General features: G+C 36.5%; 1 protein-coding gene across 1 annotated transcript in view; it reads left to right on the top strand.

Moving 5' to 3' along the window:
* The window catches only part of HIBADH (3-hydroxyisobutyrate dehydrogenase), a 101,679-nt gene that overhangs the window by 12,431 nt on the left and 61,476 nt on the right, over positions 1 to 27,772 (top strand). The window contains exons 3-4 of the mRNA XM_026508373.4: positions 6,373 to 6,482; positions 8,956 to 9,077. Of these exons, the coding sequence (XP_026364158.1) occupies positions 6,373 to 6,482; positions 8,956 to 9,077 (232 nt within the window). The remainder of the gene's footprint in view (positions 1 to 6,372; positions 6,483 to 8,955; positions 9,078 to 27,772) is intronic.

Genomic DNA, 27,772 nt, shown 5'->3' with positions numbered 1-27,772 from the left:
TGTGTATAATCTTTGCTCACCTCCCAACAGAAATAGGGTAGTCTGAAACGAATGTTGTAGAGACAGGATCTCTCAGATTCCTAAGTAGAAATGAGAAGATTCTAGGACACAGATTCAGTTACTGGATTTTCCTTTTCCTTGAGATACAGAAGTAGGTATGAGGAAGGAAAGAAGATGGATTCTGGGTAGCTGCTCCTCCCAGATTAGTGAAGAGTAGCTTCTCGTCTAGGATTCCCATCCCTGCCCCCGACACATGGTGGGAAAAGTTCTGTGGATGGTTCACACTGAGGCAACAGCCTGGAAGAGAGAATCCTCTTTTCCCACATCTTCTCTTCCTCACATCTCTGGTTCCCCTATGACCTTGACTCTGTGAGGTCCTCTGAGTATTGATTATGACAGCAGTGGAGGGTAGGAGAATGTGAAACTTAGATGAATGAAAGGAGGAGGATAAAGGGTAAGAAAGCTTTGGGCCTGAGGGGAAGTATCATGCCGTAATAAAATGAAAACATTTGTTAAATGATTTATGCTAGCAGCCTAAAAAGCATTTTGAATGGTGGCAATGTCATTTGAACAAATGCGATTTCCTGAGAGTGCTACTTTAAAGAGTAACAATTTGGATGAATAAGTTCTGATAGATTAAAATGTCAGCATTATTATTTCATAGCTATGTTTAGTTTAGAAAATGTTGGATAAAAGAAAAAATGAGTTTCATTCTACTACTAAAAGGCAAAGACCAGACTTGGTATGGGATGGAAAAATGGAGGTGGAAACCTTGAAACTTCTTGCCATTGTGCACAGTAGTGCGATGAAGCGCTTAAGGGTTCAACAGTTCAGAGTCTATTTGTGTTGACACTTCCATTTTAAGGACAGGTGTCCCCCCATTCTCCCAACATTACTATGTCAGGTGAAGTTGATAAAATGGCAGCCAAAGAAAACAAGGTTTTTTTCCCCCAGCAGTAGCATAGACTGGCTAGTTGATTTCTAATGTTGCCTGTGCTTTCAGTGAGAAATTTGTAGGGCAAGAAAGTACCAAAATAGAGTATCTGGTTCTAAAGACCTTTGGACATTTCCTTGAAGAAGTGCTTTTTTTTTTTTTTTTTTTAAAGCAAAAAGTGGAGATTTATTGTTTCATGTAATTGAAAAGTTGGGGAGTGGTCTGACCCAAGGCACAGCCGAATTTTGGGCACAGATGTAATCACATTCTTTTCTGTCTGTCTCTTGTCTCTGCTTTGCTCCGGGTCTCCTCCCTCCCTTTAAGGTACATGATAGACACCTGCAGGTCCAGGTGAAGAAATGCTTTAGAATGTTCCAACCCTGGAGGTTTTCTTTAAGCCCAGTCTAGTAGTAGAACATAGTACATGGGTTATGAAGGAAATAAAAATTTGGACATGTTAAAAATGTTTAACATGCTTGATAGTATTTAATCAATTTATTTATGCCTTTAGATGTTAACCTATTTAGGGGCACCTGGCTGGCTCAGTCAGTTGAGGATCCGACTCTTGATCTCAGCCCAGGTCTTGATCTCAGGGTTGTGAGCTCAAGCCCCGTCTTGGGCTCTATGGAGAGCATGGAGCCTACTTAAAAAAAAAAAAAAAAGTTAACCTATTCTAATAGGGTATTTGTACTTGGTAAAATATGTTAATTTTGGTCATTTCCACAAAACATGTGGGCATTCCTCTCTCAGTATCTGTTTATTATATCCTTATTTCTGTTGGAAACTCAGGTTTAACCTACAATGTTGCATCATTTCAACTTTTAGAATCTTTTCTAAGAAGGTAGCCTACATTACAAAGGTAATTATCAAGGCTTTGTTTATTAGAAATCGTTAATTGATAAATTGTGAATGCAGTGGTATAAAAACATAAACCCTGGAACTGGACCGCCTGGGCTTACATCTCAGCTCTACCATTTGCAGGCTGTGTAGCTTTGGACAGATTATTTAACCTCTCTCTACTTAAATTTCCTCATTTTATAAAATGGGGATTTTAATAGTACCTTTTTAGTCCTGGAGAACCTGGCATCTAGATAGTGCTATTACTCTTCTTATTACTGTTGTTCCAGTGGTTGTTGTATCTCTACCATCTCTCTCCCAAATCTTCATTCCCAAGCACCACCCATAGAAACATGGCTGAGTCACTGAGTCCAGAGTGCTTTGGAAGAGAACTATAGACATATTTTTAAATGAAAGAATGATGGTAAAAATTAAAACCAAACTAGGAGATAAAATGATTTGATAACATTCCCATTTAAGAATATATTCTACATTGGGGCGCCTGGGTGGCTCAGTTGTTAAGCGTCTGCCTTCGGCTCAGGGCGTGATCCCGACGTTCTGGGATCGAGCCCCACATCAGGCTCCTCCACTGGGAGCCTGCTTCTCCCTCTCCCACTCCCCCTGCTTGTGTTCCCTCTCTCGCTGGCTGTCTCTATCTCTGTCAAATAAATAAAATCTTAAAAAAAAATAAAAGAATATGTTCTGCATTGTCCCTTCTCTCCCACTTTCGATACCAGTTTCTCTTTTTAAGCATTACCGTCAAGGGCATATGACTTGTGCCTCATTTTCATTGTCTAGGAATTTCCTTGGAGATGCTGTTGATCTGTGCCAAAAGTCTTGGGACTTTTACACCATTCCTGTGTGAGTTTTCTGGTTGAACTAGGCTTAATTAGATTGTCTTTTCTTTTGTTTTCTCTTTGAAAACTTGGAAACTATCTTGTTGTTTCTGGGTTGTAAGGCTGAGCATGTTTGGTTAAGTAATTCTCTTGGGATCTAAGCTGGCATCCACTCAGGTCTTATTAAATGAGGACTTTAAAAGCCTCTTGCTGAGTGGGTCCCGTCATTGTTGACCCAATGTTTCAAGATGTAGACACAAACTGTTTTTGTCAGTTTTTCAAGTGTAGTGTAATTTTGAAGTAACAGTGTGCTTTTTTACTTGGGAAGATTAAAAAACAAGAGTGGCAGGTTTAACCAAGGTCACGTTCATCTTGTTTCTTAGCAAGTTTCTCTTACCCATTTGGCTTACTTGGAAGCAATGCTGAGCTTAACTCATGTGACTATTTTATTTGGAAGAGACAATGAGATTTTTCTTTGTGGACAGCAACTAGTTAACAGTTGTCTCCTTCCAGTGGATTTGTAAAAAGGAGGTGCAGTTCCTTCAGATTACTCTGGGTCTTGATGCTCCCATTCTCCCCCCTCCCCCCCAACCAAGCAAAGCAGATTTTGTCTTTAATTCATCCAGTCTTCTACTCCTTGTATTGCATACCTGCCATTGATGAGTACTTGCATACAGATGAATCTAAATCCAGAGAAACTGGCTGCAAAAATTCTCAAAGACTGAAGATATCATGATACACAAAGGAACCAATCTCCTATAGTTAAAATTGAGATAGTGGAAAAGTAGAGTCACCTTAATTCATAGTAAGTTAAGAATGAAGCAGTTGGAATTAGCAAGAGAGGCTTCTGGATGATCATGACAGAGCAGAGCAGTGGCCCAGATGGCCCAGAGTCAGCCAGGTCAGTGACTGTCCACGGACAGGGAGGTGCAGAAGAGTCTTATTAATACTATACCTTTGTGCTGCTCATGTCTCATGAACCCTGTTTTTCAGAGGCTCTGCCTTCCTAGAGCTTAAGTGAAAAATTTCTTTACCTAAGTTTCCGTTCTACTTTGGAGATAGAAGCCTTAAAGATAACCCAAATCACTATTCTTATTTTGTAGATTCAGAAACTGAAGCCAGAGAGGTTAAGTGATTGTCAGAAAATCACACATGGGCTCAGTGGCTAGCTGCAAGTAAACCTGGGTCTCTGGCTTTCCAAATTAGTGTTCCTTTCACTGATCCATGCTGTCCTTGCTTATCCATTCAATTAGTAAATGTAATTGAAGGGACTCTAATTAGTTTGGCTCCTAAAGGCTTTTGTGGTTAGTGTCAGATTGGCAACAAGGTTTGTTTTTTTCCCCCCAGCTTTTGAGTCGTGGCCAAATTTTGTCAGTCAATTACTTCAGAGTCTTGAAGTCATCACATGGAAGTCAAGATGATTTGAGTAGCTGGACACACATGTCTGTGTATCGGTCTAATAAACATGCCTTCTGTATTGCAAATTAGAGACGGTTATTATAATGTACCAAATGTATAGAGTCATTAGATATGGAGCAGTTGTGGCCAATACAGTGATGACATTCCAGCTATCACTATCATTGTGTGTTTTTTCCGGACCTGTGAGCTTTGACACTATATATTATATAATTGAGGGGTTAGCAGTACTCTGGCAACCCAGGCATCCCAAGAAGCAGATGCTAGGGATGCAGGGGGCTGATTGGGCACCCCATGCACTTGGCAGTTGCATGAATTGGCACTGCCAGTTCATGGGTATGAAAAGCTTGGAGGTGTGAAGTATACTTAGATCTGTGAACTAATTGTTGGTGCCCCTGAGGGCACCTCTCAAGGAGTTTATCTAGGTGGAATTGAATTTCCTTCAATGGAAGAAACTCACTGAATTCCTAAGAGAAAGTGTGAAATTGACTCTTAGACCTCAGGGCTTACCGCGGTCTCTGAAAAGAGAGATGGAGCTGAGATGGAAGGAAAGGGACACTGAAAGGTATGCCATCATTTTGCATTGGATATATTACTTCATTTAAGGAAGGACGAACAGATGAGGCTGTCTGTGTAACTCATATTTTTGATACAGTCCAGGAGTAGAGAAATACTTCTCTAACTTTTCCTTTTCTTATGCTCATCTTACTCAGCTCTGTTTTTCTTGAGTAAATGTCAACTGTTTGCAAGCAAATAGTTGCCTCTTTTTGAATCTCAGCATTTATTTGGGTATAGGAAAGGTTTTTTACTTAACTGAAGTATTTCTTTGTAATTAATTTCACAGAAAAAAAATTTTTTTTCAGAATTTTTAGGGCAAATCCTGATGATGTATCAAAATGTACTGTTGCATGTGCTACATTGTAGACTCTAAAATGCCATATTGCCTTTAGAATGAAACATTGAAAGTGAGAGCATCTCTTTCTTTGTTTAAGGGTCTGAGATATTTTATGTTAGCATTTAATGTTAATACACAAAGTGTTAGTATACTTGATTGCCTGAAATTTTAAAGTGTGACTTATGAAATTACTTGATGTTAAAACTGTGTTTGTCTCGGATTTGATTTCAAAGCTAATAGTCTAGGGAAAATTGAATTGTGATTACCTCTAGCTCATAATACTTAGATTACACACTGTTTGCCTTTCCATTCTCCCACTTTCATCACCAGCATATCAAAGACAAAAAGAAAATGTTAGGTATCATCCCGCCACTCAGAAAGCAAAGGCATTCCCATTTCTAGGTTGCTTACATGGCAGTTCACATTTCCTAGCAGAAAATATGTCCATTTCTGATACATGTGTACATCATTCTGCGGAGAAATCTTCAGTTATCCCCCTGACAGTCCTTTGTCTTTTTTTAAGGTGAGAGAAAGCTTTCATGACAATTGGGGTGATGAATTCTTTTTGTTAAAGGAGAGTTTGAATCAAGAAGTGAGCTCCCGGTCTCTTCTGACCTCTTTGGTTGCCAGCTTGCTGGCCAGGCGTATCAAGGGGCATGTGTGAGAGAGCAAGGGCTTGGGGAGGGCCAGTGAGGGAGTGCACATCTCTGCCTGCCTGCACGCACACAGAGGAGGGACAGTGACTTTCCTTGACGGTATGTCTGTGGTCATCACAAGGCAGGAATGAGGGTGGAAATGAGAGCGTACCTTGATGCCTATTTGTCTGTCTGTCTTGTATCTGTAGTTTCCATGTGAGTCCTCGTAGCTCACGTGCTCAGCCTTTATGGTACTTACAGCTAATGCAGGAAGTGCTCATATCCTTGTCCTGACCTTTTCCTTTCCGTACAGGCTTAATTTTTTGCCTTTTTTTCCCTGGAAAATGGAGACGGGAATGGTGGTAATCGGGGCTTGAGAATTTACTAGGGGATTTGGCTGCCTATGGAATCACTGGTGAATCCTGGAGTTCAGCTACTATCCCTGTTGCACTAGAGTGTTTTTCTTAGTCAAAGCATCTACCAAGGAGCATGCTGTATAAGAATCCAAGTTGGAGGAATCCATGAGAAGTACGTCTGTTCCCAGGACTGTTGGGTTTTGCCCTTTCCCCCTCAACTCACTTCACGCTTTTTAAAATAAACAGAGATTCGATTCCATAGAAACTGCATCTATATGTGTATAAGGAACGGACTCTCTATTTTAGGCAGTAAACTTTTTTTTTTTTTGTCATTTGGAAACAAGAAATGGTTTTATTCACTGTCACGGTTGTCAGCATGCATAAAAAGTGGATTCTACTTGTGCTCTAGAAAGTGCTCCCGTTTTAATTTAAATAATGTGCCTTTGTAATTTTTTTTTTAAAGGTAGTGTCTTCCCCAGCAGATGTAGCTGAAAAAGCTGACAGAATTATTACAATGTTGCCCACCAGTATCAATGCAATAGAAGCTTATTCTGGAGCAAATGGAATTCTAAAGTACGTATTTCTCAACCGTGGAAATTTTCTCGTTATGATAGTCCATGATTTCACATTTGTTAACACTTTTGGAAATTACAATTATGTTTGTTAAACCTCTCTATACAGTTTTCTTCTTAAAAGTGAATAGTGTGGTTTCTCTCTCATTGTAAAGGGTTTATTTTTTCACTGAAAGCAAGTATGTGACTTTTGGGAATAATTTTTTTTTGTTTCTGTTTCTTTCCTTAACTCTTGCATTAAACGTACACTTTCATTGCTAACATGTTTAAGAGACTTTTAAAGCTTGCATTTTAAACTGTACAAATGTTACAAGCATAATTTTCTTATAGTTTATAGAAATTCAGGAGAAGGTTTCTATGAAAAATAAAACCAAACATTGGAAAGAACACCATTATTTAACATTTTATTATATTATAAAAAGTTATTGTATGTCCTCTGGGTTAGTACATCTGTAGTAAGAACTTTGAGAAGTTGGAATTAAGGGTTAGCAGTAGCTCTTTAAATAAAATTTAATTTAGGTCAGAGTTTTCTGGCCAGTGCTTAGCTTCCCTAGCTTTGAGAACCTTTTGGTTAATTTCTGCCTGTTGCCAAATCCTTGTGGTTGTGTTAGAATGACAGTGGTTGAATTTCTGATTTAATTTTCTGGTCTTACTGGCTCCTGTTTCTAACTTGTTTTGTTGTCGAATTTCAGTAAAGAGCTAGAACAAACTGGTAGGCCCTGTAGACATATGTAGGGCTAAAAGAAAGGGTTTAATTTCATGGAGCTGTAATACATGAACTATGAGGTTCTTGGGAATTGAATTGCTTTAGAAAACTAACAAACTTGGAAGCAAAAGACACTTGGATATTAGGCAGAAAACTGATAAGATAAATGTTTAGATTTCAGGGAAGGTTGAAAGGCGCTCATTTTGTATGGAGCCCTCAGGCCCATGGTGTGTGTGGTCCTGAGGTAACCTAGCTGTCTCAGTATCTCGTCAGTCCCAATTATGGTCCTGTGCTGCCTGTCAAGGAAAGGTTACTAAAAATTTGTGTGGAGACAAAATCCTGTGTTTATTAATATTCTTTACTAAGGAATATGGTGGCCAACTAGCGGAGCGGTTTTGTCTCGGAGTGCTTTCAAAGAATGCGACTTCACGTTGAACTGTAATTTGCTTTTCGTGGGTGGTTCGTTATTTTCTTCTGGGTCCAAATCATTTCCCCATACATTGTGCATAGGTAATTTTTGAGACAGTTTCCCATTTGCTTAAAGATTTAAGAGCTTAAGAATATTAATGTCACACAACACTGGTAAATGTAATTCTTATTTTTCAGGTTACATAAAGTGAAACTTCCACACACTGAGGTGATCTGTAATAAAGCATGCTATTTCTTTTCTGTGGAATATACCCAGTCATTGCATTTGGACCAGATCCATTCAGATGTTTATTAAAATTGTTGTTTAAAGCATTTTTGTATTCTATTTTTTCTATAGAAAGATTTTTCTTTAATAGTTTTTTTAGCAATGATTTTCTATTTCCTCCTTAATATTTATATTTATTCATTTCTAATTTTCCAATCATAATTATGATTAAGTGTTATCTGGGCTAGTTAATCTGTAGTAAGGACTTTGGGAAGTTTGAATGAAAGGTAAGCCATAGCCCTTTAAATAAATGATAACTTAGGTCAGTTTCCTAGCCAGTGAAGATAGGCATAGATTATAAGGGAGCCATGTAGATAGATATAATCTGCACTTACAGTACAAATGAAAATATCGTATTATAAGAATGCCATTTACTATTGATGTAAAATATGATAGAAGAAAAGACTGTTTCCCTGCTTTGCCAATGTATGTATGTACATTTACCGTAAAGAACAAAAAAACTTTATCTGTGAGATGTCTAGGTCCATTCCTTTATTTTCCTTTCTGCTCCTTTGATGTTTTATTTTATCTTTAAAAAGCTATAGTTATTAAAGAGTATACCACCCTGAAGCAAATGGCTAAATTTCAGTGGTTTATGTTTATTCTACCTAGTGGAAATGACATGGATATGTGAAATTTGCAATATAGCTTGTTAAAGACAAATAAAATACTTTTTAAAGAGCCCCAGCTACTTTACAAACAAAAATTTAAATCCTACCAAATCGACCTTTTAAAGTTAATAGGTGTTTTAAATTGCCTACCTGTATTATTATGGTATTGTGTATTTCACCTGAAACCAGAATTTATACCATGTAGTTTATTAGATTATTTAGGTTTGTTTGAAAGAGTTTGGGTTTACTTTAAACTTTAATTGATCTGAAAAAGGATTTGAGATTTTGAGCCAATTCTAATAATGTTTTTAATACTAAAGCAAAGACCTCCTTGATATCTGGCAGCTTTTAGCATATTCTAATTCTATATGTAGTTGCATGAAATGTTTACTTGGAATTGCAAACTGTATTTTTAAAACTATAAACCTAGAGCTTTAAAAAACTATTATTTTTATTTACTTAGAAAAGTGAAGAAAGGCTCACTATTGATAGACTCCAGTACTATCGATCCTGCAGTTTCAAAAGAATTGGCCAAAGAAGTTGAGAAAATGGGAGCAGTTTTTATGGATGCCCCTGTTTCTGGTGGTAAGTGGCAGCCAAAATCAATGCACACCTATTTCTATTTGTCAGAAATAGCTATTACAGTTTTGTGGTACGCAAGATATATCCAGTTATTTTTAGACCTATTACAGGAGTCTTGATTTCTTCATTGAAAACAAAAACAAAACAAAACTCACTTTTGTTATTTAGTACTCTCAAAATACATTGCTTATTCTAAATTCAGGCAAAAGGATATCACATCATTGAAGAATTGTAAATTTTTGGTCCAAATTGCTGTGGGTAGGGCTAGAGCTATTCATAGAAAATTTAACTTTTCGGAACAGATTCAAGAAGTAATTAATTAGCTTGAGTCATCTTTTTTTAAAGATTTATTTATTTGAGAGAGAGAGAGAGAGAATGCACAAGCAAGGGGAGCAGCAGAGGGGGAGAGAGAAGCAGGGAGCCTGACTCAGGGCTCGACCCAGGGACCCCGGGATCATGACCTGAGCTGAAGGCAGAAGCTCAACTGACTGAGCCACCCAGGTGCCCCTATTTGAATCATCTTTTAACTGTTAAAGAAGCTGAGGAAGTGGTTAAGAAGAAAAAAATCATTTCACAAGGGGGATTTTAGGCCCAGATGATTTTTTACAAGTGAAATGTTACCAGAGTTTCAAGGAGCAGATCATTTCAATTTTATATGACTTTTTCAGACCATGGAAAGAAAGGAGACACTTCCCAACTCATTCTATGAGACCTGTGTAACTCTGATACTTGAACCAGAAAGAGAGAGAAATGAGAGAGAAAAATTTTAGGTCTATATCAGTCACAAATACAGAAGTAAAAACTTTTAAAAAGTGCATTAGCAAACTAAATCCTAGCATGTATAAAAGAGATCAAACACTACAATCAGGTTTATCTCATATCTCAAATGGCTTAATATTAGAAGATCTATGAATCTACTTTGCCACATTAACATACTTAAAAATCATGATCATCTCAATCAGGACAAGGATTCTCACTAATAAAATTTTAAAAAGCATATTATTATATCAAATCTTAGTAGTAGGTATCTAGGTGTTTTGGGATGGTAGTATTTTGAGTATTATGGTTTTCCATAATTTTGCAAGTTTTCCAAAATTATTGTGTAATCAAATACGGTACACAGACATGCGCGCACACAAACATATACACGTACATATGTAATTTGTAGTTGAAGACTAGTTTCTAGTTGGAGACTTTCTAGAAAGGCTGAACTGAAGAAACCAATCATTTGCTCAAGACTAAGACTAGATTCGTTTCACATTCCGCTGCATTAGGAAATACTATTTTCTATAAAGGTCTAATTTATTCTAAGAGGAAAATAAAGATTGCTAAATGGAAGGTTGTCTTTTAAATTATAAACTCATCATCTCAGTGCAGTGCTAAAAGTAGCCAACAGCTAGTGTGGTACATTGTTACAGTGATGATCTTTAATGACTCACATCTCTGAATCCACTCTGTGTGTCCATGCGCTGCATTGACTCTGAGTTGAGCCGTTGGACTTGCTTTGGCCAGTGGTATGTTAGCAAATGTTATACAAGGATAGACTTGAAAAGCACTTTGTACTTTGAATCTTGCCCTGTCTTTCTCATGGGGACTCTTCTGTCGCATAGAGAAGCCTGGATTAGCCACCTAGGACGTGCGCTAACCACCAAGCATGTGAGTGAGGCCATCTTGACCATCCAGTTAGAATTAAGTTCCCAGATGACTGCAGCTGCATAAGTGACCTCAGGTCTGACCAGCAAATGAACTGCTTAGCTGAGGTAGTTTAAATTATTCACCCATAGAATTGTGAGCAAATAAACCCACTAAGTTTGGGGGTGTAATGTAGCGCAGTAGGTAACTGATGGAGCCAATATAGTTGATATTGCCGTAATTATGTACAAGTGTTTGTTACTTAATGTATCGATTACTGTGCTACCTGTGCTTATTAAGTCTAAGTGTTATAAACCCTTTCTGAAGAATGATAGTACTGTAGTTAGCATAAAAGGCCAACTTGAATGCCAAAGCTAAGTTGCCAAAATGAAGTTTATTATTAAGCCAGTCCAGAAAAAGAGGTTTGTTTGCTGCAAACAGGTCCCTGACTTATATCTCTGTATTCCTGATTACAAAAGAGAATGTTTGCCTAAATGTTACCTAAGTAGCTGCCCTGGGGAGCTGATATGAGATACCCATGTTTAGTAAGATCTGGAAAAGTAAGTCGGTAAAAATTCAGTAAATCTCGTTATGGTGTTCTCATGGACTGCTGGGGGTTAAATAGTATGTCTAGCTTTTAGTACTTGTCTTTCGTGCTTTTAGAATTGAGTTTTATTATTAGAAGGGACTTCAGCAATAATTCAATTTGACTTTGTTGTTTTATAGATGGGAAGTTGAGGTCCAAAGAGGTTAAGTGATTTGCCTAGGGTTCTCCAGTTTGATAGCCAATCTAGAATTAGAATCGTATTCTCCCAACTCAGTCTGAGGATCTTCCCACATCCACCAGACCTTCTTCCCTTAATTCCCACCCTGTGGTAGCCTTTCTGTTTTTGAAAGCAGTGGCCTACTGCTAATCCCATTTCTAACAATTTTATCTAGTGGCTAGTCCTCTGTCTTGCTAGCTAACTGGTACTGCCATGTAGTGAAACCTTTGGTGGGGAAGCGAGGGGAGAATTGCCTTCTCTTCTAACTCTCAGAGGTTAGCGTCTAACCTGGGAGGGGCCTAACATTTCTGTTCCAGAGTCATTTGAGAAAAAAGGGTTGAGAGGACATTATTCTCAAATCAGGAGACTTCTGGAGAGATCAGATCAGTCTTACTGTGTTGACCCCATCCTGGAATGTTTATTAACTGGCTATTAGGAGTCTTTTGTTCTGCAGGCAGCTTGGGATAGAACCAGAGGTTTTTGGGTCTTTCCTGTTTTGGATCCACTGGCTGGTGCTGTTTAATCAAATAAATAAATGTCCAGAAAAAGAGAAAGTAAAGTAATATTTTGACATATTGCTAACATGTTTGAATTTGACTAGGATGGGATCTGTTCTGAGATATAAGGACATGGAGTTGGACAGGATTATACCTGAAGGCAGTGAAGCTGTTTTCCATGGCCCTGTTCTGTGTCCCCATAGTATAGTATGTATGCCACTGCAAGGACCACCATGTTATGCTTTTGTGTGTGCCTGTTTCTTCCACTACTAGACTCCGAAGAAGGCAGATACCATGTCTTTCTCAACTTTCTATCTCCAGTATATATCTTCTGGTGAGCCTATAATAAAGGATGATTGATTGAATCAAGAATCTTCTATTTTTTAAATTCAGGATTAATGTTAAATATTTTGAGCCGTCCTGCAGTTATTTCTCACTCCCAAGCTGTTCTCCAGTTTATTTATCTCCAGATTATTGACCTCCTTCTGAAGTCCAAGTAACTGCCTCTACATTCTAACATCAGTAAGAGAAGTAGTTACTGTGTTCCGAATGCAATATTGTAATAGTAGATGCCATTGGGAAGCGTGATTATGATCACAAGGGTGGGGGTAGGATGAAAGAAGTATAATAGTATTCAGAACAACTTAAAGTAAAAGTTCTTACATTGGAAGTTTAGAATTTAGTAAAACCTATTAATAAAATGATTTGTAAATTGTTACAAAGAGCAAAATAATGTAGCACAGTAGTCTTCCCAGTATTAGCAACCAGAAAGGGAACTTCTAACAGTTTGATCATAGTGGATGGAACTAGAGGGTATTATGCTAAGTGAAATAAGTCAGTCGGAGAAAGACAGTTATCATACGATACTACTTATATGTGGAATTTAAGAAGCAACACAGAGGGGCGCCTGGGTGGCTCAGTTGTTAAGCGTCTGCCTTCGGCTCAGGGCGTGATCCTGGCATTCTGGGATTGAGCCCCTCATCAGGCTCCACCACTGGGAGCCTGCTTCTTCCTCTCCCACTCCCCCTGCTTGTGTTCCCTCTCTCGCTGGCTGTCTCTCTCTCTGTCAAATAAATAAAATCTTAAAATAAATAAATAAATAAAGCAACACAGAGGATCATAGGGGAAGAGAGGAAAAAATAAAATAAGATGAAATCAGAGAGGGAGACAAACCATGAGAGACTCTTAATCATAGGAAACAAACTGAGGGTTGCTCAGTTTGAGGCGTGGAGGTGGGGGGATGGGGTAACTGGGCGATGGACATTAAGGAGGGCATGTGATGTAATGAGCACTGGGTGTTATAGAAGACTGACGAATCTCTGTCCCCTCCCTATGAAATTAATAATACATTATATGTTAATTAATTGTATTTAAATTTTAAAAAACCAGTTTGACCATAGCAACATGCTGGGTTTGTAAAGAAATACGGTCTTTGTCCTTTCTGGGGTGGCTATTAAAACTTACTTTGACTTTTACCTTATATTCACCTGTATGAATATTTAGAGAGAGAGTAACCCCTGATTTGACTTACACAGTTGATTCTGGGGCACCAGAAGAATTTTTAGTTCTGGAAATGGAAAATTTATATTAAAGATTACCTAGAAACCTCATAAATGATTCCCAGTTACATCTAAGGGGAACCAGTGGAATTTGGAATTAGATTTGACAGTTTTTTAGTAAATATTCTTTAAGCAAGGAAGAAAGGAAATTGGTTAGCTCATATAATTCTCTTATCACCTTTAGTTTCAGTTTTGTTATACTTCTGTTAATAAACTCAAAGAAGTTCAGTTGATACTAGGGAGAGCCTAGAACTTTTAGGGAAAGAAGGTAACTCTAAAAATGAAGGTCTTCATTTTTCCTTCAATGAAATGTACTTAATATTATTATATAGTTCTTACAAGATTATATACTGTTTTCTGATTATACACTGATCTTTTCTATTATGCCTTGATTGCAAGGGACATGCTTCATTCTTCATTTCATGCAATAAACATTTATTGAGTATTTTTATGTGGTGGGTATGGTCTAGGCAGTTGAGGTAGTGCTTTGAAGATATTCAAAGTCTTTTGCCTCATGGATTATAATTTAGTAGGAATAGAGAGAATAAACAAAAATAATTTCAATGATGAGTGCTATGAAGAAAAAAAAAAAGGCAGAGTAAACAGTTAATGAAGCAGAGACTTAAGGAGAAGGTCCTTTTACATCGAATGGACAGGATGCCTTCTCTGGGGAAGTGACCATTAAGCAGAGATCAGAGTGCACAACTCCAGGGGGAGAGTATTTCAGTGGAACAGACTGTTCTGTACGGGCTCTGAGGTAGGAACGAGCTTGGTATGTTTGTGGAACATTTATCTTTGTATCACCAGGACTTAGCAGGTAATTGCGCTCACTGTTTATTAAATGGACTCACCTCTACGTTGACTCCCCATATGTCTGACACCATGCCTTTGTTTATCAGTTTGTGTTTATCAAAGTAAAGCTAACTGGGCTTTATATAAATTAGCGCATGACCCTGGCCTCAGATATGATGCCCTAATCTGTTTACCTATCTTGTGTAAATCACATCTTTGTGAAGGTTGTAATCCTTCTTAAATGTCACATGTGGGGGCGCCTGGGTGGCGCAGTCGTCATTAAGCGTCTGCCTTTGGCTCAGGGTGTGATCCCAGCGTTCTGGGATCGAGCCCCACATCAGGCTCCTGTGCTAGGAGCCTGCTTCTTCCTCTCCCACTCCCCCTGCTTGTGTTCCCTCTCTCGCTGGCTGTCTCTGTCAAATAACTAAAACAAAATCTTAAAAAAAAAAAAAATGTCACATGTGGTTTAGTCACACCGTTTTGGATATGTGCTTTTTTTTTTTTTTTTTTTTTTTAAAGTGTGGAGAGAGGGTCTGCTACCACAGGGTCCATTCCAGTGTGATCAGTTCTCTTGTATAATGAATGCTGGACATAAAGCAAATTAGAAACTATTGTTTGTGACTAATGACCAAATACTGTTCAGTCTGCTCCACGGGCATAATTACAGCACTTAACTGTGCTTGGATAATTGAAGAATAAACTCACCGATTGCCTCATATGTCTGTAGAGTTACACAGAGGCCTTGAATTGAAGTGACTCTGAAGTGGCACTTGAAGTTAGCCCAAGGCTGTCCGGGCTGGCAAGCCTCAGTGATTTGCTAAACCGTATTGCTCCAGTTAGGGATTAATGTCAAAATTAAATAACCGAACTGGTGTGTATGTATTTGAATAACAGTTCCCTACCAGGAAACCAAATTTTATACTGTACTTGGCTGGGTTAAGTTTTAGTAATTTGTTCAAGGTATTCTTAGAATATGGAGTAGTAAGCACAAAAGTCTGTTAAGGAGTGTTTGTTAAGAGCGTTAGACTTGCTTGCTAAGTTCTTCAATGAAAGTCTCACATAGACTCCATTATTGTTTTTAAAATCAAGTGTGTAGTCTTGGCCTTAACTGCTTATTGAACTGGGTATCTGCTGTTTTTCCACTAGATCTGTATCTAATTTATGGTAAAGGGACCACAAAAACAAAAATTATTTCTATTTCAGCATGTAACACCATTATAGTTAGGGTGTGTTGGCATTTTCACTAAAACGTTTTCTTAGAGAAGTTTATAACTTGGCAGTTTTACTTGGCTTTGGGCTGAAACATTGCTATTTTTGTCCAAAAGTAAATTCTTTTACCAAATTTCGTACAACTGAATTTGCCTTATTTGATAATGTGTGGAGAGGGAAGGGCTATCACACACAATAGGTCTTTTTTCATGTTCTCACAAGTTGTTTGATTACACAGTAGTGTTGTATGTGGTGTTTATTCTTACATTTTAGTCTTACCTTGGTAAGAGTTTGTTTTTTTTAATGTTTTGAAATAAGTTGGCTTAACAGGGTTCCCATAATTCATTTTCATGGGTTCTTCCCTTTAAAGAATTGTATGACTATGATGATTTTTAGTTCTTTTTACATTATTAACTTATTAGAAAATTTAAAAGCACTTTGTGGCAGGGGCGCCTGGCTGGCTCAGTCCATAGACATGGGACTTTTGATCTTGGGGTAGTGAGTTCGAGCCCCACGGTGGGCGTAGAGATTTCTTAAAAAAAAAAAAAGTTAAAGACATTTTGTGGCACTCACTTTTGTATGAGAGACTTGAATTATTCGGTCTTGAAAAATATTAGCTAAAGTAAACCTTTCCTTGGTCTGTTCTGTTGGTATTTAAAGCTTTAGTAACTCAAATAATTAAAATTTTCTTTAATTTTGTTTCATGGACAAATCCATTTAGTTAAAAATGACATAGTAGTCATCAATACCAACACACCAGAAATGGGTTAATTATGTTAGCCGTTTGCATTTACCCATAATTTTACTTATCACCTTGTATCCAGTAAGTATCCTTTTTGCCTAGGATTTTCTCCAGTTTGCACAAGTAGTTCAGAAATGTTTGGTAAATAAATTCCAGGGACTTCTTTGAAATTAGTCCCTAAGAAGAAGTGCCCAAAAAAACCTCTTTTTACATTCTTTGGCATGCCTAAGTCTCCCCTACAACAGTTGTCATGGACAGGAGTCCCTATATAAGGTGTTAATGAGTTCTTAACACGTTTAGAGAAGACTGCTGACTCACTGCCCAACATACATAGTTGAGGCAGCTTTAATAATTTGTCTCCTAAGAAAACAGAAGAATGGGTTAGAGAAGGCAAGGTGATCACTTCGCTCAGTGTTATTACTGTTATCATTTATTGTTAGTAATAATTATTATTGCTAATGAGAATCTAGTTTATTTCTAAGAATTCACTTTTTTGCAGTTTGCAGTTCCCCTATCTCCAAATCCGCAGGCCAGGTTTTAATTGCATTGCAATTTCCAGTCAAGTAACCATTACCAGGGTTGCTCTAGCCAGGCTCTGTCCTGTGGTGGAGGGATACTGTGTTCTCTTCACCTGGTTATGCTGCATGGATAAGGCAGGGGTCCTGTCTGAAGTAATCCTAGGGTATTTTTAATGTCCTTTAATTGCCATTCAGGATGTAAGTCAGACCAGACACAATTGGGTCTGGTCACAGCTCAGAACTGCCTAGTGGTATTTATATAAAGGCAAAGTATATTTAGCAAATAAATCCCCTGAAGCTATTACTTATATATAATTTATTTTTTATTAACATCTGTTGATTCCTAAGCAGTGTGAAATTAGTTCCAGCATACCTGTGTATTATGTCTTTATTTTGTTTCACTTATGATCCCTGGATAGCACTGGGGGTAAAGTGGGAGGAGGAAATGGAATTAAGAATTTCACAAGGGCCTTGTCATTGCCATCAAACCATTATCAGGCTTATTTGTGGTTTTCTAGATGTCTGATTTTCTTAGTTTGGTAATGTTAGCAGATGAAAAGTAGATTAAGTAGAGTTTTGGTTTTTTTTTCTTTTTACATATTTTATTTATTTGAGAGGGAGAGAAAGAGCACGAGAGGGGAGGGGGTCAGAGAGAGAAGCAGGCTTCCCATTGAGCCAGGAAGGCTTGATGTGGGACTCGATCCCAGGACTCTGGGATCATGATCTGAGCTGAAGACGGTCGCTTAACCAACTGAGCCACCCAGGTGTCCCCAGGTTAAGTAGAGTTTAAATCTTCTCTGTATATACGCTGTATGATTCTATTTTGTTTTGCATTGCTTTGGGTGTTGTTAAAATTTTAAATTCAAAGGCACATTTCATAGTAAGGACCATCAGGGCCAGTGAAGGTATGGCAACTGACTTACCTTCCCTCTTCTTCCTTGAAGTAATTTTATCTTGACCTGAAGGTAGAGGGTTTTTGTTGGTGTTTTGTACTTAGCTCAGATTACCTCTATCAATATGAGAGAATGTTGACTTTTTTAGAAGGGTATTGGGGCGCCTGGGTGGCACAGCAGTTAAGCGTCTGCCTTCTGCTCAGGGCGTGATCCCGGCATTATGGGATCGAGCCCCACATCAGGCTCCTCCGCTATGAGCCTGCTTCTTCCTCTCCCACTCCCCCTGCTTGTGTTCCCTCTCTCACTGGCTGTTTCTATCTCTGTCAAATAAATAAATAAAATCTTAAAAAAAAAAATAGAAGGGTTTTAAGAATTTTAAGATTTGTCCCTAACATCTTTTTTATTGAGTTATTGACTGTTAGTTATGGTCATCTGAACATTTATCTATTGTGGTCTCTGAGACAGCACTGTTCTTAGGGAGGTTTTTAAAAAATGAAACGTAATATGAGGTCAGGCATACAAATAGTTTTATCATTAATTACATTTCATTTCCCCTAATTCTTATGTGTTAGGGTAATACGTTTTCTCAAGTGGCCAACATTTTTAATGTACTATGTACATACATTAAAAGGGTAGAAAAATAGTCTTGGCAGACACTGAAATGGTTAATTGGCTTTTCCAGCCAAGATAGGTTTATAAAACTTTCTGAAAATTAAGAAGTGGGAGGGAAAGAACTTTCCTTTGCAAAAATGCCATATTTTATTAACCCTTTACCTATAAAGCTATTTTTAGGGTATAAACATTTTCTTTCAGCATTTTATTTTCATTAGACAAGCAGCCAGAGGAAGAAGAATAGTTGATTTATTGTAATTGTGAAATATCTGCAAGCATTCCAATAGTTAAAAGAATTATTTCAACATAAAATCTTAAGTAGAGATGAAATTTTTTTCTAAAAGTAAATGATAATTTTGAGAAAGGAATAAAAGCAACAGCACAATGATGACTTTGAGATCTGTAATCTTTAATAGCAAACCTTAAAAATTAGCATTAAGAAATAATTTGATGGTTTCTAATGATCTTTAATTGAGGTGTATTTTTATATTCTTATTAGTACTTGTATAAAATCAATAGCTTTTCATGATCAGACATTTACATCTTAAATCTTGCACACTGCTCTCTTAGGAAATAGATGGAATAACACTGGATATTTAAAAATTAACGGGAATAGTCTATATTTGATTCAGAAAAGTTACTTTATATGATATTCAAGGGCTAGTGGACAAGGACTAGAGAGAGGAAGGAAGAGAGAGGCAGGGCCAGAGCATGTGGGGGAATGAGAGAGAGATTACATTGTCCTTTTCCATTTTAGCTGGTAGTTTGGAGTAAAACCGTAAAGTTAAACTTTTTGGAATTGTTACTACCCCAAGTGGAAATATAAACTATATTGAACAAAATTTATTTAGCCTGTTAAAAAGTCAACCTAAAACTGTGGTTAATTAGTTTACATTATTACATCACTTCTCGTCAGAGACTCAAACTGGTACAGAGTAAGAGGGGCTCTATCAGGTGAGCTGACGGCTACCCATGTGGGGCTTTAGATAATGATGAGTTTAAATTTCCTCTTAGAGCTAAGTGAGAATAAAACTGGAGGCAATAAATACTCTTGGCCAAAGCCATTAAATGAAAAAGCTGGGAATTCTCCAGCTCTTGACTTAAATTGTTTGTTTATCAGCTGGCGCCTGGTCTGGAGTCAAGAGCTGGAGATTTCGATCTGTGACAGAACTTTGAAACTCTTGCAGGACACTTTCATTTCAACTTAAGGTAACTTGAGTTTATAGCTTTGGCTTTAAAGATTACTAATGATTTACTCATTTCCTTACCATTTAACCAGAGTGGACTTTTTCCCAGGAAGGGATCTGTGTTTATTTAGGGCCTTTGTCTGCGGAGGGATTAAAAGGCAGCCCACCAGCATTGTGAACTTGATGGTAATAAAAGGTCACCAAAACACACCATAAAAACATTCTTACCATGGAATTAATTATACAGTGTAATTTTACAAAGCAGCTTGGTTACTGCATCCCTGCCTCCCCCCGCCCCATTCTTAAACATTTCATCTTTTAAATATTAAAGCTGTGGTATAATTTAGGTTTTTGAAAAAATATTTTGCTTCTTTTCTGATATTTAAACATTGAAGAAGTTGTCACATGCAGTTAATTGCTTAAAAATTTTGAAGTTCTTAAATAAAAATTATCATTTGTTGTTAAACTATGGGATGAATAACTTGTTTGGGAGAGGGTAGAGTAGTCAGTCAAAGGGATGGTTGGAGCTTCAACAGCTCAGTTTCTTTAAACCAAAGCCTACTTAAGAGTTTTTTGTGCCACCAGGTGGCATTGCATCCAAACCTGCTTGTGATAAAGGAAGGTTTTTAAATTAAATTCTTTTTTGTTCAAGAGAGGTTATAACACTTTTTTCTAGATTTTGCTTTTGAATTTGGCTTAAAAATATATCTAATATCAGCGTTGATTAAATGTCTCCAAAGACCCGGAAAGATTTCTAAACTCTGCAAATGTTTGCTCTTAGGTGGTTAATATTGAAATGAAAGTAAAATGTTGAAACGTTTGCAAAGGATTGCTATTTTTTTTTTTTGAGTAAAATGAACATTTAATAGTTGGTTATTTTTGTTTTGCTTTTCTAAACACTCGAGAGAGGATCCTGCCTATAAAAACCCTCACAAATGCTGCAGAAACTCCCCAATACTGCAGATTACCCCTTCCCCCAACACACTCACACCCGCCCCAGCCCTTATAAAAAAAGTGTTAGCAGGTTTCACTGTATGGGAATTTTTAAAAAGAGGGAAAGACCTCTGAAAGGTGCAAGTCGGTCCTTTTCACAAGCCTAACTATGAGATTCATTAGGCAGTTCATGCTCATGTCTTAAAAGCTGCTTTTGGGAAAGTAAATTCTTGCAGTTTCCTGTACTGGTTTTGAGGGAGTCTTTATAGTCTTTTGAATCAGCTCATTTTAAGAAAGTGATCATGTAAAAGCAAAAAAAAGATCCCCTCATTATAAATCTTATAAAAGTATGATTTTTAAATTAAAATACATATTGTTCTATTTTATGAACCCACATATATTAATAAGCTGTACAGAAACAAATTATTTAATACAGCCTATCCAGGTGCTATGATATGTTGTCAGAATAAATAAGGTTCAGTGTATACTCTTGATTTTTATCCTTTAAAAAAATGCATTCACCATGCAGAGATGTTTAATGCTTAGCTTTGATCATTTATCAAAAAGCTTTATGAAATTTTACTCATTTTATATTCTTGCCTCTTCTGTGAGGCTTCTGAGAAGTGTGCACAACCTGTTTAAGAAATGTATATGTTTTCAAAGTAAATGTTTGACCTCCCACCTTGATGTTCTTGCTTTTAAACACACGTGCACACACACACTCTCACACACAACAACATCCATAACCCCTTTTTCTGTATATTTTGAATAACTTGATTGGAATGTGTGTTGTACTAAAACTAAATATATGCAAACTTCAGTATTACAAAGAGAGAATTTTGTTTTAAAAATTACAAAAATTTGAAAGTACCGTACTTTTGAAAATAGTCTAAACGAAGGTACTCAAGACATTTGACCCTGAATATTTTACTTTTAAACTTGATACAACAGTCTGTTTCTTAGCTTTGTTGTATGCTGATATTTCTACTTATTTAACATCAAAAAGCTGTAGTGGTTTCTCTTTATAGATTGTGCCTGTGTTCTGGAATTGCCTCCTGCTGTCCATGAATTGCTTCTTGGCTTGTTTTGTTAGAATTTCTCACCAGGGTTTTTGTGAGCTATGTAGCCAACATTAAAAAAAAAAAAAAAAAGAATTTGATACAGTAGACCGGATTAGTAAAAATTATACTTACTATTCATGATGATAATTGAGTAAACCTCTTGGCTCAGCATATCAGTTTTATGTAATAAAAGCCCATGCAAATCTCATGTAATAATATGCATATATAAAATTGCCTACAATGACTCCGTTTTCTAGTTTTTTCTGTAGTATTAATTAACTATTTTTTTGTAGAAATTCCAGAAACCTACTTTTTCATTAAAAAATAATAGAAAAAAATCCTTACTCGTTTCAGGGTGTGTGTAATTTGGTAATGGAGCATTTAGATTTTGGCTTCTTTCATTTCAGTTGGAAATAGTATTGGTGTAAGTGAGTGTTGCCATGGGAACCTCCACATAGATATAAAAGGCAAGACTGTCTAAGTGGAGGAGGAGGGGCGATATACTAAAATACTACTGGCCTAAATGATCTATTTTATGTGTGTGTTGGGGGTGTGGGGGGAGACAGTTTGAGAAGGGAAAGGAAAGTAGTGCAGAGAGTAAATGTTAAAAGTTAAAACCATGTACTCATACTTTTGGAATCTCATAGGTGGAAGTGTTTTAAATTTGAAATGTGATTCTTAATTATTTGTGTCATTTGCATATGCTGGGAGTCTTTGCATATCTTATTTTTAAACTGCGTCGACGGAACATGTTTAACTTACTTGATTTTAGATAAAATAGTTAATTCAGTGAAATTTGATCGGGAGGTTAGGATTTTGGTCTCTGAGATGGCTTTAATTATAAATTTTATTAAAAATAGTTATACTTAATTCTTTTTCAGATAGCTGGAAAGTTTTTAAAGACTATATTTTTTTGGAGACATTTGGCCTTCAAAGCAATGCTGGCTTTATAGTATTTTTAATATTGGATTTCAAAAGTTAAATAATTTTAATACTTTATAAATATTACTCAAGGAAACAATGACTTACTGTGTTTGCCTGTGTAATATTGTATGGTTTTCTTAAAAAAAAAAGAAAAAACCCAAAAAACAGCAAAGCAAGCATCAAATCCCTTTGTATCCCTTAGGAGCACTTGTGTTGCTGTTGATAAAGATGATTAGAGAATAGCCAATTTAACTGCATATAAAATAACATTTTTGTTTTTTGTATATTTAGATTACAAAACAGTGAAATTGTGTCCAACATGAATTAGTGTGGTAGAAAAGCAACATCATCATTGCACTTTTAACATTACGGATTCGGGTTGTCAGATACACGTGTAAAAAAAGAAAAGACATCAACCTGGCAAAAACTGTTTAAACTTACCTTTTTAGTCAGTCCAGAGAAAAAGTAAAGCTGCCAAGGTAATAAAACATCCGGAAGATTTTAAAATAAAAAGAGTAATTTAAATTGAAAAAAGGGAGGCGGGAGCAGGAAAAGAAAGAGGGTAAAAAAGACAGCACTCTGCTCCCCAGGCCGGGCAGCATCTGATGTAAATTAACCGCAGTGGAAGTGTATTGTTTCCAACTCAGCACAAACAATGCCGGGCATCTCTTTCTCGAGGGGTGGATGTTTGCGTGGAAAAGGGGGCGTTGAGAAGTGAGCTGGGTTGCAGCGAGTTTAGCCATCAGGGGATTCTGCGGCATAGAAAACAGCAGGATTGAGAGTAAAGAATGAGAAAATATGTTTGCATATAAAATTAACCAAGTTAAACCTTCAAGAAGTGTGAAATAATTCATAACTGTGAGAGAACACTTAGTTGTTTAAATAATCTTTAGAGGTTTTTTTTTTTTTTGAAGAGACTGAGGCCTTATACTGTAAAATGTTCAGCAACCAAGATACCCGCTTTGAGGTGTACTTTGGCATAGGATATCTGTTTAGTTTTAGACTTGACTTCTTAAAACAAAAAAAAACTAAGAAAAATGTATTTCTTGGAAAAATAGATAATAAGAGTAATAAAAAGTCAAGCTTATCAAAAAAATACTTTAAGAGAATGAAAGTAAGGGCAACAACATCTGTGTTGTTTTTCTCTCAGTTTTTCTCTACTGTGCCCCACCTCGGCAAACCCCCCCACCCCACGCTTCCTTGGGAAAAAAATCTGACAGTGTTAATAGAGTGGAAAGCGTAAAATTGCACATGGATTTAAAATAGCTTTGCTTCAACCACCTTAAAAAAGTTTCATAATACAGAATTTTCTAGAAGAAGGCAACTAGTATTTATTATTAAATACCTTTGGTGTGTCAGGCTATCATGCTGTTTGGTTTATGTATTTTAGACCATGTAATCCTTACAGCAACCTCATGAAATGCATATTATCCTCATTTTTTAGTGAGGAAGTTGAGGCTTATTTAGGAAGGGACCACATGACAACACGTGATTATTATAAGAATTAGCCTGATGTAGGAAAAAAAGAAGGCATTCTAGGTAGAATATTTTAAAATATTGTATAGGACTAATACCTTCAAGTATGGCATTTGTTTAGGTTGTTAGAATAATGAAAAGGCTTTGATTTGTTTATTTAAAAATGAAATCAGTAGAAATACTTTTTCATGCTCCATTAATATCACCATTTAGTGACATACTCCACTCCAAATCAAAATATAGAAAGAATTTAGTTGACCAAAAAAGTCCGCATATGTAATTTAAAACAATTTCGTTTTTGGTTTTATGTGCTTGAATCTACTCAACTATAGGAATAAAAGAGACAAGAAAATCTGAAACCAGAAGTGAAAACCATAAGTTTTAAACCTAAAATAACTTTCTTGGGAGGTCTTTTAGAAGTTGGGTATTAAAAACAGCCAAAGTGTATCTTATTTAGAGTATGTTTTCTCTTTTAACTTGTGTTTTAAATTTTTTATTTTCCAAAATAAATTATTTAGTCACAACTTTTTAAATACCAAAAAATGGCCTTTACAAAAGATTAGTGAGAGTTTCAGTGAGCGCGTATACTTTTTGATATGTTTATAGTATTCAACATTAAGACTTAAGACTAACAGTGTATACAGCTTATTGCTCAATAATAATAATAATAATAAAGTGTACTCTTTAATCTTATTTGACATTGCAACTATCATGTGGTATTATACTGAATATAATAGTAATGTGTTGGGAGTTGATGATTTTTATTTTGTCAATGTTTTTAACCCCTCTCAATATACATAATCCTTCAGTCGTATTACTTAAAAAATCTGTCTCAACAGCTTTTAACAAGAGGCCTTTTAAGAGTAGTGTGGGGTGTGTCTGTGTGTGTGTTTTAATAGTTTTATCCTAAAGATAACTTTCTGAAAGATGCTTTCTGTACCTGACTCAGATTATGTTTAAAACAGACCAAGTGAACAAACAAACCCATACTCATTATAGTCTAACTTTATAAAGCATAGGTTTCATTGAAGGCAGTAAGAAAATCTGATGTTTATGACATTTTGCTTTGCCAATTTTCTCTGAATTTTATAAAAATCAAGTGTGCTGAAGTTTGAAATGCTAATGCATGTTTGGAAAACAAACAGAACGCTGAGAATTTCAGGTGTTTAAATAGTCTGATATGTCTGGTTTCATCCTTATCGATTTCTAGCTCCACATGTGATTGGCAGTAGTTTGGAAAGAAGAATGAAGAGGAAGCCCTTTACCTCATGTTGGTGTGTTCGATAGGGAAAAACAAACCAACATTCTTGTTACTATAGCTTAGAGCACTAAAGAAGAGCCTCGTACCAGTTCCCGTATATGAAGCCTCTTCCATTTCAGTTTGTTGTCTTTATTCTCAGTATTCCCAGCCTGTTATAGCCACATTGTTTCTAGAAATGCTTATTGGATGGATTGCTGTGAAAGGAAAGGGTAGAGCAGAGAATACTGGCAAGAAATTTCTGGCAAAAAAAGATATTCTGACCCTGGCCTTTACTAGGGTAAAGTTCCAAGGGAATAAAGATTATTGCTGGTCAGAAAACTGTCCAACTGGATAATGATGAAAACTGGAGTTTGGCCAAATTTATTTTTGTGTGTTTTTGCTCTTTTCCTGTTTTTGGTTGTTATTGGAAGGGACCTTCGGTGGGTCATCTGATTATGACAGGATGAAGGTCAAGTTCAGTTTTGCTTGACTTCAGTGATGTTATCTTTCCAACCACAGTGGCCTATGATAATGAGATTGTTCATCAGACAAAAAATGAGCAATTCTTGATCTTTATCTGTAGATCAGATTTACATGGTGATGTGGTTTTTGAAGATTGAGGTGACTTTAAAAGGGTGAGCTGTGATATTTTAGGAAGTGTGTTTATGTGAACATACAACAGTGTTGTATGAAGGGAAGGTGACATGTAGTGATGAGGGTGAAGAAAAATAAGGACTCCAGAAGAAAAATACCGTTTTTGGTTTTGCTGTTTAAGGGAGAGAACTGGGGAATTTATAAGTATTATCAATTATATGTGGATATAAAGCTAAAAATAATAGGAGAAAATAGCACTTCAGAATAATAATTTTGATGTTCATGCCAAACACCCCTTATTAAATATATTTACAATACAGTTAAACACCAAAATAAACTCGAAATAAATTCCAAAATAAAGAGTTGCTGATTTTTATTTTAATTTGTAGAATGTGACATGTGGATATGAGGGTCACAACTGGGGCATGAGTTTTGGGAAAAGGTACTATGGAAATGAGCTGTTTGTGGTTTCACGCTCTAACCATTTACTATTTCCCACTTATTTTCCATTGAGAATCAGAGATATACATCTGTGCGGATGTGAATCTTCACCTGGCACTTCCCCCCTACCTTGCCAAGACAAAACTTTCGCATCTAAGAAATAAGAAGTTATTTTCTCTCTTCTTTCCTCCACATCCCATAGTAACTTAAACTGACTTTTTTTCCCATTGGCAACAAAAATGAAGGTTGATAGACCCTCCATTTACTTATGTCTGAATTTTAAATGTTCTCGAATTTTTTATATGATACCACAGTATACACAATTACAAAGAGAGGACCAACAAACATCTACTTACAGTTTTTCATGAAACCTTTTTCGAAGGGAGAAAAAAGCCTTTCCTAACCCCCCCATCTTTTGAGTCATCAGTATTTAACTTTATTTGCATTATTTTATTTTTCCTGATGAATTTTAATCATAATTTTTAAAACTAAAAAGTAAATGTGTAAAGGATTCAAAATAAAGTTTAGAATGAAAATTTTATCTAATTGCTTCTGTCTGGTTGTTTGTTTTTTCCCTGCATTTCCCACTGAAATTCCTTAAAGTAAGTTCCTTCCTTTCTACCCTTCTTTAAATTGGACCCAAGGAAGGCATTTAGTAAACATTTTTACTCCAGACCCTAAACCACAGCTTTGATGGATTCTTAAGGGTATCTACTCATATGTGAACCCATGTCTTTGAGATGGTGTTTGCTTTAATTATTCTTTCCCAGGAATGATTTAAAGCGAATGGATGGGATCCCTCTCATATTCTCTTAAGGTGTTCTGCATCTAACCTTGGTTTGGCAGGGGTGATTGTGTTATTGTATGTCTAGTTTGAGTTGTACTTACATTGTCTTGGTTGTGCTTCTAAGTGGGCATACTTTCTGCTTTTCTTTTCAGTTTTCACTCAGTATGTAATTATTGAAATGAAATGGCGATAAAGCTTGCGTGGGAAAGAAGTCCTTGTTTCCTGTCTTTGTTGGCACTTGTGGGTTCCTAATCTCCTAAGAGTCTTGGGATGTAGATCTGTACATCACAACTAGGGGCGGGTAGTTTTTATGGTGAGGAAGAGGGAAAAAGATAGTATTGAAGCAATTCCTGTCTCGGTCTGCAAAGTGCAGATTGCATTTCTCTTTCAGTGGTGTTAGGTTTATGGCCCTTTTTTGGGAAAGTGCTATTAAGTGTTTGGAGACCTTTATCTTTCTCTGTTCTGTTGTAGCAGATGGAGTTGTCTTCTGGTGGTTTTGCTAGGTATGATAAATGTTGTACTAAAACTGCTTGGTGGAAGTTTGATCTGGAAAGATTACTATTTTTTTCAGTTTCCTGAAGAAAATGGAATCATAGTATTCAAACTGTTGGGGAAACAAGCCCATCAGCAGATCAGCAGTAATAATATGTACTTTTCATGGATGCTTGTGATTTTTTCCTCTTCTTTTACAACGGTTTAGGAACAAAACCCAGAAATGATCAATTTTGTCTAAAATAATATAAGTGGTAGAGATAATCAAACCTTTTCCCTCAGGGCATGCAGGGAGAGATGTCTACATAATGGAGAATTGTTCCTCCTTTGCAAAATAAGAATGGA

Source organism: Ursus arctos, unplaced genomic scaffold (assembly GCF_023065955.2).
Source record: "Ursus arctos isolate Adak ecotype North America unplaced genomic scaffold, UrsArc2.0 scaffold_3, whole genome shotgun sequence".
NCBI classification, from domain to species: domain Eukaryota; kingdom Metazoa; phylum Chordata; class Mammalia; order Carnivora; family Ursidae; genus Ursus; species Ursus arctos.
This window is presented reverse-complemented; position numbering and strand designations above follow the sequence as displayed.